We start from the raw sequence: 13,465 nt of genomic DNA on the forward strand, positions 1-13,465 counted from the left end.
TGATGATGATGAAGAGGAGGAGGATGGAGATGGCCAATGGTCCAGGTTAGAGACGGGGAGAGAGGCTATGGGGATGCCGAAGATCTGAACCTCACAGAGCTGCAGGTATTGATGTTTGCCCGGTAGGATGACGTTCACATACTGGCCAATCACTCCATTACACTGGAAGGTTTGGGTGGAGCCAGACGGCATGGCATTGACTCGTGCATAACTGTAAACAGAGGTAAAAATTACACCACATTTCATACTTCTAACAAATAATAAAAGAAGACATTATTAAAGTGTTTATTCAGCCTATCATTATTTTTATGTACAGTATTTGCAACAACCCAGCAGCATGGTGGCGTAGTGGTTAGCGCTCTTGCCTTGCAGCGCTGGGTCCTTGTTTCACATCCCAGCCAGGGCACTATCTGCAGGGAGTTTGTATGTTCACCCCGGGTCTCCGTGGGTTTTCTCCGGGCACTCTGGTTTCCTCCCGCATGCCAAAAATATACAGATACGTTAATTGGCTTCCCCCTAAAATTGGCCTTAGACTACAATACATACACTACACGATACATCTAGACATATGACTATGGTGGGGACTAGATGGTGTGCCCCTCTAGGGGATAGTTTAGTGACAAGTCAATATACTCTGTACATTGCTGTGGAAGAGGTCGGCGCTATACTGTATATATAATAATGAAAACAAGCCAGAGCTTTCCAATATCTTACACCACCTACGGTAACTAGGAATGTTCAATGAGTTTCAAAACTTTTGAGTTGATGTAAAATTATGCAAACTGTGAATGCTAATTTATGCAACTTGAAAATGAACCAATCAAATCCTGCTGAGGTAACATTAGACTGGTCCATTTTCAAGGTGCATAAATTTGCATACAAAATTTGCATATTCCTGCATCAACTTGAAATAATTTGCATCTCATTGAACATCACTACACCTAACCACTGCATATGCACTGACACCAGTAACATCAGTCATATACACACATCACCCGTTTGTCACTGTGACTACAGTATGCAACTTTGATGAGTTCATCTGTGATACGAATCCAATTTACTTTTGTGTAATTTAAAAAAAATTTGAGCAGTCTGTATTTGGTGCTTTTGAATTCATTTGGCTATAGACAAGCACTCCCTTGTATGCCGGGTGTCAGGGGCAATATCCAACTTACGGAGCAAATTCACTGGAGAATGAATTAGGATTGTTCAAGGTGAGTACACTTTGAATTTCATCAGTCTTCAACGATCTGCCTCATCGGATAACTTTTTGTGGGGGAACTTTTAAACAGTTCCCACAGTATAATGCTGCTCCTGTGTCCTCTCCCCACTGCTCTCTAGAGTACAGTATCAGCTGATCAGCTTCTCAGCGCAGCCCTTGTTCTAAAACTCTACAGATCATTTTGGACAACATCAATAAGTACCGTTTTTAGCAATTTTGAATGGCCACTAATTTGCCAATTTTACCACCTCCATGTGTTGTAGTGTGATGGCCAATAGACTTAGAATTGGGGCTGCTCAAATCTGGACACTAAATGGGTGTCACCACGCACTGGAACATCGGCGTGGTCATGATGAGTCATGGGCAGACTTAAAAAAAAAAATACAAAACACAAAATAAGTAGCGGTGTTATTCACAGAGATTGGGTCTGACCAGATACATTTTAGATAAAATAATAAAGTAGTTACATGCCTCATGATAATTCATCAAGTAGTCAAATGGCAGCAGATACCCCCACAAAATGCAATCAGGTCGGCTGCAGATACCCCCACACAATGCAATCAGGTCGGCTGCAGATACCCCCACACAATGCAATCAGGTTGGCTGCAGATACCCCCACACAATGCAATCAGGTTGGCGGCAGATACCCCCACACAATGCAATCAGGTTGGCGGCAGATACCCCCACACAATGCAATCAGGTTGGCTGCAGATACCCCCACACAATGCAATCAGGTCAGCTGCAGATACCCCCACACAATGCAATCAGGTTGGCGGCAGATACCCCCACACAATGCAATCAGGTTGGCTGCAGATACCCCCACACAATGCAATCAGGTTGGCGGCAGATACCCCCACAAAATGCAATCAGGTTGGCTGCAGATACCCCCACACAATGCAATCAGGTTGGCTGCAGATACCCCCACACAATGCAATCAGGTTGGCTGCAGATACCCCCACACAATGCAATCAGGTTGGCTGCAGATACCCCCACACAATGCAATCAGGTTGGTGGCAGATACCCCCACAAAATGCAATCAGGTTGGCTGCAGATACCCCCATACAATGCAATTCAGGTTGGCTGCAGATACCCCCACACAATGCAATTCAGGTTGGTGGCAGATACCCCCACAAAATGCAAGTGACCCCCCAGTTTGGAAGGGGTGTCAGCGGGCACAGATCAGCGGGGAAGCCTCCCCCCTCCATCACCTAGGGGCCCCCCCTCCCGCGCACCCCCCTCCTCCAGAAGTGCAGCCAGCAGCGAGCGGAGAATAGCTTACCGAACTTCAGATGATGCTAGCTCCGCTCCGCATGCCGCTACTGCCCTGGTGGTCTCTGTCTCCTATAGTGACGCTGTCCAATCACGCTCTCGCAAGTACTGCGAGAGCGTGATTGGACAGCGTCACTACAGGAGACAGAGACCAGCAGGGCAGCAGCAGCGGCATGCGGAGGAGCGGAGCTAGCATCATCTGAAGCTCTGTAGCTATTCTCCGCTCGCTGCTGGCTGCACTTCTGGAGGAGGGGGGTGCGCGGAAGGGGGGGCCCCTAGGTGAGGGGGGGGGAGGCTTCCCCCCCTCCCCGCCACTCTGTGCCCAATTTCCCCCCTTCCAAGCTGTGCCCCCCTCCCTCTTAGCTCTGGGGCCCCCAGGAGGCGGGGCAATCGGGGCCCACCGATGGGACCATCGGTGGTTCGGTGGCTCAGTCCGAGCCTGGGAGGGAGGGTAGGGACACACTAGGTGGGGATATAATTATCTGTGTTATCTGATGAATTATCTCCCTTATCTGTGTTATCACATGAACTATCTGTTCTTGGAATTATATTGACCAAACTAAAATAAAAATGTACACGCAAAGGCAGCACACGTAAATCCCCAGTACATTATCTCTCTTCCTCAGTCTCAATACATTATCTCTCCTAGGTAGAGATGGCTCGAACCTCTGATTTTAGGTTTGCGAACCTCGAACGCGAACTTCCGCAAAAGTTTGCGTTCGCGTGAATCATGCGAACCGCAATAGACATCAATGGGTAGGCGAACTTTCAAAACTACAAAGAAAAGGCTACCTATACTGGAGGGAAAGGGGGGGGGGGAGGAGTCATCTGGCTACCTATACTGGGGGAAGGGGTCATCAGGTTACCTATACTAGAGGGAAGGGGGAGGGGTCATCTGTCTACCTATACTGAAGGGGAGCTGGCTGGTGACAGCGGCCTTGGGCAGTAAAGAGTACAAATCCGGCCCTGGTCAGGTGTGCCCCTCAACACACTCATATAGCCGGTCATTGCTTCATTGTAATACGCAAGCCCCTTCACCGTGGCAAGGTAACGATCATAAAGGGGAATTGACACATGTGCATGCCTTTTGTTTTGTTGTTGCAGCCGCACAGCAGCCAGAAAAATTAGGCAGCCATGTACAGGCACCAGAAAAATGATTATAGCGGCCTCTGCAGCGGCCTTAAAAATTCAGGAATCCACCGGGAGTCCTGGACCCTATTGGTGGTGGCGGAGAAGGCAGTCAAGCGGCCTGCAGGCAGAGATTTACGTTTTTGGCTAAACCGAATATTTTTTTACAAACACATACAGCAAGATACAAACTTGTATAAATATATAAACCTTCACGAAAATGTATCTGCCCCACTAAATTCAATGTGAAATTCGGAAGAAACATTTTTTTTTAAAATTATAATTCAGGCTATTTTCCTTAAACATTCTCCTCTCATTTTCACAGAAAGTAGTACATTTTCTTAAACATTGGAATAGATAAAGATCAGAATACCCGCAGGTTTATTTATATCCTTCCTCCTGCAAAACTGATTGTTGCAAAATGTCCATTTTGCACTGAAAAGTGCATAAATAGTACATTTTAAACGTACTTTTTGCAGGAATTAGTTCAGCATTCCAATCTCCATACAAAAAAAATTACATTTTCATAAAAATGTAGACATATTAGGTCATAATGGCATGGATATGTAGCCACAAAACATTTAGGCTGGTTTCACAGTGGGACACATAACGTGCCCCTAACGCAATGCCTGGTGGTGTTGGAGCAGGACGCTACCAAGAGCCACGTTACAAGCAGCTCTTGGTGTGCCTGCTCTGTCGGAGGCACTGCGGAGACCACGTGAGCGGAGCTCTCCGCATCACGTGGTCCCGCCAGCCAATCCGCGGCCGCTCCAGGATGTAAACACTGCAAGTGCAGTGAATATTAAGTAGCCATGTGCCTGGCTACGTAGTGGCCTCTTCCCGCCTCCTCTCCGCCCCCAAAATAAAAAAAACCCCACCTGAGCATGTGCAGACAGTCTAACGTGTAAAGTACTGCATGCAGTACGTTATCTGGACGTACTGAGTTACACTGTAACGCAACGTGGGCACTGTGAACAGCCCATTGATTTTTCATTGCTGTGCGGTGGGCTGCGTTACAGGCTGCTCTAACGTGCGCCTGTAACGTCCCACTGTGAAAGCAGCCTTACTTGTAACTTAGTGAGGCCTGCAATGTGCTGTTTACTGGCCCTTCTCTGTCTGCATGTATGCTGTGTGTGGAAAGCAGAGGTGTATATACACTCACTCATAAAACTATCAGCAGTGATCAACCCCTAATATTGTCTGTTGATTTTCAGATTACGCAGCACACGCTGATAACACCTTCATGGAAAGTCAATGGTAAAGTCAATATCAGCATTTTACAGAAAGTACACACAGAGGAAACAGCAGCTCTGTGACCAGGGAGGCCAGAAGGTGAATCTGACTCACAGGCCCATATGCAATTCTCTATTTTCTCCTGACTTTTCTCTTAAAGTGAACCAGAGACAAAGCACCCTCCTGTATTTTACCATAGAAATCAGTGGGAAGATTACAGAAAACACCTACCCTGCTCTCTGTTTCATCCTCACTGCTAAAAGTGTCTGTTATCAGCTGAGATAAGAATCCCTGACTGAGCATTGAGTCTGTCTTTGCTATATTGACTCAGCTATAATGATTCCTGAGCAGAGCCAGCAGGGGGCAGGCTTGGGCTTGAAAAGACACCAAAGAACACAGTCTCAGCTAAAATCATTCCATAGCAAAGTCAGACTGAGTGCTCAGTCGGGATTCTTATCAGAGGTGATAACAGTCAGATTAAACAGAGAACAATGAAACAAAGAGCAGATTAGGTGTTTACGGTCATGTTCCCACTAATTTATAAGGTAAAATACAAGAGGGTGCTTCATCTCTGGTTCTCTTTAAGAGATACTTTTTCACCCTCTTTTTAAAATAACTTTTCTGCACTTTGCAATTTAAATAGTTCCAAAAAGTAGGTGAAAAAGTACTATGAAAATTATTCTGAGTATGTTCTTGCTTGTTTGTGGCTTAAGGCCTGGAACCCACTGAAAACCGCAAACGCAAAACGCAACCGCTAGCGTTTTGTCTGAGCGGTTTGCAAGCGGATTCATGCGCGTTTTTGGTCGTGTTTTGCAACATTGTATTTTTTTCCCCAGCGGGTGCCTAGCGTTTTGCGTTTTTATCCTGATTGGTTCTGTGAATTATTTTTCATTTTGTTACAGTGTGCTGAACCGCAAAACGCTAGCAAAACCGCTCAGTTTAGGTTTTGCTGAGCGTTTCCGCTAGCGGTTCAATACTTTACATTGAAGCGCTAACGCTCCCAAAATGCTGCATGTCCTGCGTTTGCGTTTCTGAGAAACGCAAACGCTCCTGTGGAAGTTGCCCCATCCATTAACATTAGCTCAGCGTTTTGGCAAACTGCTAGCGTATCGCAGTGCTGCCAAAACGCTGCCAAAAGCGCTCCTGTGGGTTCCAGCCCTCAAAGGCATTTTATTGACAAGGGCCCGTATGCAATTAACTTTTTCTCCGTTTTCTGCTAGGAGATAATTTTTCATCTTCTATTTAGAATAACTTTGTAGAACTTTGAGGAAAAGTACTAGCAAAACTATTTTAAGTATTTTCTTGCTTGTTGGTGATTTGGGTGATTTAAAAGGCATTTTCTTGGCAAGTGTGAAACCACCCAGGAGAAATCTCAGGAGTTTGTTTCACCAAGGTGGACGTTATAAAAGTAAAGTAAAGTAAATGGAACACTTTAAATTATATTAAAAGGGAGAACACCCAACCAAGGGAAAGGGGGGCACACACTCTTGATTTTAATTCCATGAAGTGATGATGTAGGGTGACAAACTAGTGTGAGTCAGGGCCTGGCCGAGGCAGAGGCAAGAGAGGCTCCAGCCTCAGGACGCAGTGTAGGAGGGGGCGCACAATTCATTCAGCTGTCATTCCTAATTGTGTTTGAAGCAGAAAGAAATAAGAAAAGGGGATACATAGCAGTGACTGCAAGCCAGATAACTAGAGATTAAGGTGTTGGGGAGGTTGGGGGCCCTGTGGAGCCTCTTAGTCTAATAGCAATCAGTGTGTGACAGCTGGGTGGGAGGGATGGAGGGGCGCCCTGTGGTGTCTCAGCGTTGGCTGCTGGAGGACCTTGTCCCGGCTCTGGTGTGAGGACAGATGTCCCCAAATATCGGCTGCCTCCTTTGATTTCCTGATGGATATTTCTCGGCTGACCACTTTCGTAGTTTTCCTGCAGGTCCCAACTGCACTGCTCCAGCTTATCTTCCTCCATGGGAGAGAACGGTTTGTTCACCAGAGAGTCCAGCAGCATGTCTGCACAGTGATTGTTGGAGAAACCTGAGGTCATTTACTTTGTCTATGTTTACCTCTTTATTTGGTTTGGAACCATCGTATCCTTTTGCACGCGTTTTTATTTTCAACACAGTCCAGCAGGTCGTGTTTGTTCTTGTTTCTCAATTTGTTAGAAAGCTTTTAATTATTAATAAAAATGAGTGTGGGAGTATGTGTGTGTGTTTAATGGGGCTGGCGTCATAGCTTACAAATATTTTGTAACCACCTGGTTGCTGCCGTAACCACGTGTTTGCACCTGCAACCACGTGGTGGGGCACAGTACTGGGAGATTTGCATTCTCATGTGATCTACACTGCATATAGTCCATGGGCACTTAGATAAAATCATAGGGTGGAGGAACACAAGAAAGTTGATGAAAACATCAAGTACCACCTGGACCCCCACTACTCCAGCTATGGCCCTTGGTGGGCCAAAAACCTGGAAGAGGAGTCGGACGGGTGAAGGAGAGGCAAAGTATTAATGTATGGGGTACATGTACACTAGGGGGGACAGCGGCCGGGGATCTTAATCATCACACGCCGTTACTGCCGCGCAATTGAGCGAGCATTTTGGCCCGACATCTTGCAGAATGTCCAATCAATACATGTGACCAATATTGGCCCACAATTAGTTGCATCGTTCATCAGATATGCTGTTGGCGGCACCGATTTTTATCCGATTCAATTATAATTATCAAATTGGATGGTGGATGGGCCACCAAATCGAGAGATGTATGGGCACCTTAAAGAGAGCCAGAGGTGGGCTCAAAAAATAAAAAAAAGTAGGCTATCTGATCCGCGGGGCTGAGCGGATCAGGTAGACGCAAAAGCCACTGCTCCCCGCTGCTCCTGTGGGCCGCACTGGCCCACTTTCACTTTCGTGACCTATAGGTCATGACACTCCAACGAGAGACACTGTGTTTCTTACAGCGTGCACAGAGGCGGGGGAGCGGCAGGGGGCATGGCTAGGGAGAGAGAGCTGCCCAATGGCAGCTCTGAAAACCCTGTAGGAACGCCCCTGGCGGGCGTTTTGAACAGAGAATTCCTCTCCTCAATATTTACCTTAGACTCTCCGAGATAGTGACAAATATTGTTGCTAATCTCGGGGGCTATAGCGGGGCGGTGGGGGGGCAGAGAGCAGCGGTGGGGGGACACAGAGCCATGTCATGAGGCAGAGAACATGCCTCTGTGCCCCATCTGCCCACCATCTGCCCACCTTGGGTTCTCTTTAAAGTGAACCTCCGGACTAAAAATCTTCTCAGCAGAACTGAAAAGGCTTGGTGTTTCTTTAACAGTTTCACAGCATCAGAACTTTGTTTTTCTTACCAAAGCATCATTTTTAGCTGCATTTTTAGCTAAGCTCCACCCATCAAAGAAAAAACACCCGGGCTTTTTTTCCCTGATGCTGTGCAGAGCATGATGGGATGTCCTATGTTGTTATTCACGTTGCCTAGCAACTGGGAGAGGTGCTCAGGACGCAGGACAGTTGGAACTTAGTCTCATGCTCCCTGTCACCTCCTTTCAACCAAAAAGATGGCTGCCATCATGAAATCAAACATTTGCCTGTTCTTTTAAAACAGGGCGGGTAAGAGATTATATTACCTATTATCTTAATTAACATAACTAATGTAACTTAATGACAGTATGTTTGTTTAGGCTGAAGTTCCTCTTTAAGTTACTGTTTCTTTTTCCATGCTAAATAAACCCAGTTTGTCCAACCTGTCTAGGTAAAGGCCCAGTCACACTAGGTCGGCTAAAACACAATTAACCCTTTGCCAACTGTGTGCGAAGGGTTAATTGTTTTTTGCTATTTTTCTGGCCACACCCCCTACAGCACCTCCCTTTCCTTAATAATTTATTTTAATGTCCTAACTAGAGGCGATGCATGGATATATGTGTTTTTTACACTAGGTCGGCTGCAGGCTTTTTCCCGAGGCATTACAGTATCGTGATGAACATTCTCTAGCTGCATGGTAATCAGCGGATAATGGATGCATTGCCTTATCCAAGATATGGTATGTTTCTGTCCTGCAGACAATGTAATGAGCCCCAGAGGACCAATGATGCAGTTACAGCACATCAGATACTCTACCCACTCTGGCGGGCCTGGCATAGTGGTACATAACCATAAGTGAAACCTGCATCCCCTTGAATAATTTTGTTTCTTGTCTTGGTACTTGTTTGAAAACGTCAAAACTGTATTCCATTCCAGATGTGGCCAAAAGTGATTTATACAGAGGGAGTAGTATACTAGCATCTTATGACTTTATTTAATGTTTTAAGTATCTCAGAATTTTATTTGCTTTAGTTGCTGCTGCTTGGCATTGAAAACGGGTGATTAAAGTAAACCTGTGAAGGAGACAACAAACGGATTTATACGTACTTACTTTGGGCTTCCTCCAGCCCCCTGTAGTCTGTGGGCTCCCTTGGTGTCTCTCCTGTCCTCTCCATTCTCCAGCTGTCAGCCCCGGTGACAACGAAAGGAAGACTCGGCACTCAGAAGCTGTGTGCAGCAACAAGCTGTATTGAAGCAGACAGTACACTACATGTTTCGGGCGGAGCCCTTCATCAGGTGTACCGCCCTCCCATCAACATAGGCAATTTATACCCACCCCAGCCCCGGTGGTCAGAGATTACTGCCCATGCCACCTGCCTCCTTTGTTGTGCTCCAGTGTCCAGGAGTGTTCTGTGGCTGCACATTTAGTCAAGGCTAGTAACTGCGCAGGCGCAGATTGCAGCCAAGGAGATGCGCTACCAGTGCCACGCATGTGCAGTAGTCCCCGACTAGCTCAGTCTGGGACTTTACCGGGGCTGACTGCAGGAGAGCAGATGAGATGGGGTGACACAGAGAGCCTGCAGAGTACAGGCTGGAGGAAGCCCCAGGTAAGTATAAAACCTTGTTGTTCTGTCACAGGTACACTTTCATTGATTGACCTATAGAATGCCTCCTAGCAGTCAACACTGCTGGGATCTTCATTTAAAGAGACACTGAAGTGAAAAAAAAAATATGATATTATGATTTGTAGGTGTAGTACAGCTAAGAAATAAAACATTAAGATCAGATACATCAGTCTAATTGTTTCCAGTACCGGAAGAGTTAAGAAACTCCAGTTGTTATCTCTATGCAAAAAAGCAATTAAGCTCTACCACTTTCAAAGTCCTGGAGAGGGCTGTTATCTAACTTTTATTATCTCAAGTGTTATTGAACTATTTACTTTTCCTCTGCCAGAGGAGAGGTCATTAGTTCACAGACTGCTCTGAAAGAATCATTTTGAATGCTGAGTGTTGTGTAATCTGCACATATTATAGAAGGATGCAATGTTAGAAAAAACACTATATACCTGAAAATAAAAATATGAGAATATTTTCTTTGCTGCTAAACTTCTAGTAATTATTCATAGTAAACAACCAATTCATTATATCATATATATTTTTTCGCTTCAGTGTCTCTTTAAAGCGGTATAAAACCCTGACATAATATTCAATAAAAACATGTTTTCCTACTTTTTATATGCCATACAGTTATCATATTTGCATTTGTGCAGAAGTATTAGTATTCATTTAGATATTATACGTTCCTAAAGTACACCTTTTTTACCCTGAGAGCTGACTTTGCATTTTATTTATAACTGCTTTGTTCATCTTCTAACTTAAAGGAATACTATAGGGGGGTCGGGGGAAAATGAGTTGAACTTACCCGGGGCTTCTAATGGTCCCCCGCAGACATCCTGCGCCCGCACAGCCACTCACCGATGCTCCGGGCCCGCCTGCGGTTCACTTCTGGAATTTCAGAATTTAAAGTCTGAAATTCCACAAGTGAACCGGAGGCGGGGCCCGGAGCACCGGGGAGTGGCTGCGCAGGCACAGGATGTCTGCGGGGGACCATTAGAAGCCCCGGGTAAGTTCAACTCATTTTCCCCCGACCCCTCTACAGTATCCCTTTAAGCAGAAATACTTTATGACTGTATGACTTTGTTCAGCTGAGCCTGTAGTGTCATAGAAGTGTTTATTTACATTCCTCACTTGATACAATTAAATACAAGATAACATTATCTCAAAGTTCAGATGCCTCCAGCTTTCCCTGCAGGGAGCTTGTGTGTCCTGTGTGTAACCCTTTGAATGCTGTTCTAGTAAAACAAATGGTGGTTGTATGTAATATGCTGTAAATAATCTATTAGAGCAAAGAAGAAATGCTGGGTTTCATTCCGCTTTAAAGGGACACTTAAGTCAAACAAAAAAAAAGGAGTTTTACTCATCTGGGGCTTCCAATAGCCCGCTGCAGCTGTCCGGTGCCCTCGCCGTCTCCCTCCGATCCTCCTGGCCCCGCCAGCAGCCACTTCCTGTTTCGGTGACAGGAGCTGACAGGCTGGGGACACGAGTGATTCTTCGTGTTCCTGGCCACAATAGCGCCCTCTATGCTACTATAGCATATATCATATACCATATAGCAGCATAGAGAGTGCTAATGTGTCTGGGAACGTGAAGAATCACTCGCGTCCCCAGCCTGTCAGCTCCTGTCACCGAAACAGGAAGTGGCTGCTGGCGGGGCCAGGAGGATCGGAGGGAGACGGCGAGGGCACTGGACAGCTGCAGGGGGCTATTGGAAGCCCTAGGTGAGTAAAACTCATTTTTTTTTGTTTGACTTAAGTGTCCCTTTAAGGAGGACACAAACAATAATACAAAAACTGATACGCAGACAAATTCAATTGCAATTGTATTTTAATTTTACCACGCTTCAACAATGTAAATGACATATTTTTAAGGAACTGAAAGTTAATCCAGTCCAGGGGCGTAACTAGAGGGGAGCAGCTCCTGCAACCACGGGGGGAGGGGTTAGAGCTATAAGGGGGTTCCAACTATTACTTTATGTCCTCCGATAAAGGGGTCCATCCTCCAGATCAGGAGGCTTTGTGGCTACACTGGTTATGGGTGTGCAGAGTATGATGGCCACACTTGTTGTATGACCCGTGTGAGATTGTCCTCCAGGCTGTGAGGGTCACACGGGGATGGAAAGAGTGTGAACATTAAACGGCCCATCACATTTTTGATGCCCCATGAACTATAGTTACGCCCCTGATCCAGTCTAATTGCCCACTAATCAGTGAATCCACCCATCTCATAAATAGATTTGATCAGAGAGGGATCTATTACATATTATTGCCACACCCTGTGCACAGATTTTCAATAGATTTCTGCACAAAATCTATTGAAGATCTATGGAGCCGCCTCTGCCTGCCGGGCCCCCCAGGTCTACCCCTTCTCCAGAGTGTTGCAGCAGAGCATATACTCACCAGTCAGCGCACTCCTCCTGTTTCTTCACCCAGTGGCACCTATGTCATGTGACAGGCGCCCCCAGTGGCAATGGAGAGAAGACACAGGGAGGAGCGCAGCAGTGGACAGCTAAGCGTAACCTCTGCTGCAACGGGTCAGGGGGTGCAATTTTAGATGAAGGGAGATCAGTCGAGGGTCTGTTGATAGTCCTAATATCAAACTCAGCTACAGCCACGCAAACAAGCGAGATCCGTGTGGCCTGTGCGGTCAATAGTTTCAATGGAAACTGATAAAAATGACGATTAGGCAGCCATGATGAGGCACTGATCTCCAACAAACTCGATTATTATTATAAATTTCATTTTGTTATTTTCTCTGTAACTGCTGAAGGCAAAACTCTAACTCATAGCAGAGTGATTATGTGTGCCAGTTAGGGATGGTCAATTAGATGCAACTCATTTTGAGTTGATGCAGGATTATGCCAGTTTTAAATGTAAATATAGGCAGCTTGAATATGGACCAATCAGATTTTACCTCAGCAGGATTTGATGAGTTCATTTTCAAACTGCGTAAATTTGCATACAAAATTCAGCATAATGCTGCATCAACTCAAAATTATTGGCATCTCATTGACCACCGCTAGTGCTATTTAAGGGGCCCATACACCTAACGATTTTCCCGCCGATATATGGCCACAGTGATCGAAACGGCTGTGAAATCGCCGCGCACACCGCTGACAGAACGATCGATTTCCGTCCGAAATCAATCGTTCCTGTCAATTCCCGTCGACCCATCCGTGCAAAAGATTTTTCTCGGTCGCCGGCGGGTCGGGAGTGCGTCGTTAGCGGCGTTCGAATGCCCGACGCAATACAGCGGTAATACATTACCTGCTCCAGCCGGCGAGAGTCCCCTGGTCTTCTTCTCCGCTTCGGGCTCCAGACCGTTTCTTCTCCGCTTCGGGCTCCAGACCGTTTCTTCTCCGCTTCGGGCTCCAGAGCTTTACAGAACGTCCTGTCCCGGCAGGAAGTTTAAACAGTAGAGCGCCTTCTACTGTTTAAACTTCCCCTGGACAGGAAGTTCAGTAGCCGGAGCGGAGAAGAAGACAGCGGGGACTCACGCCGGCTGGAACAGGTGATGTATGCAGGGGGGAGGGTAGGGGGGAGGGTGGGGGGGCGGCAGCAGCGGCACAGATTGTGATCGGTTTCAGGCTGAAATCGATTCACAATCTGTTTGCAGTAAAGGTGGCCATACGATCCCTCTCTGATCAGATTCGATCAGAGAGGAATCTATCTGTTGGTCGAATCTGATGGAAAATTGA

General features: G+C 46.2%; 1 protein-coding gene across 1 annotated transcript in view; it reads right to left on the reverse strand.

Moving 5' to 3' along the window:
- The window catches only part of LOC137504623 (uncharacterized), a 50,561-nt gene extending 43,704 nt beyond the window's left edge, over positions 1–6,857 (reverse strand). The window contains exon 1 of the mRNA XM_068233205.1: positions 6,677–6,857. Within this exon, the coding sequence (XP_068089306.1) occupies positions 6,677–6,857 (181 nt within the window). The remainder of the gene's footprint in view (positions 1–6,676) is intronic.
- Between the last annotated feature and the right edge of the window lie 6,608 nt (positions 6,858–13,465).

Source organism: Hyperolius riggenbachi, chromosome 4 (assembly GCF_040937935.1).
Source record: "Hyperolius riggenbachi isolate aHypRig1 chromosome 4, aHypRig1.pri, whole genome shotgun sequence".
NCBI classification, from domain to species: domain Eukaryota; kingdom Metazoa; phylum Chordata; class Amphibia; order Anura; family Hyperoliidae; genus Hyperolius; species Hyperolius riggenbachi.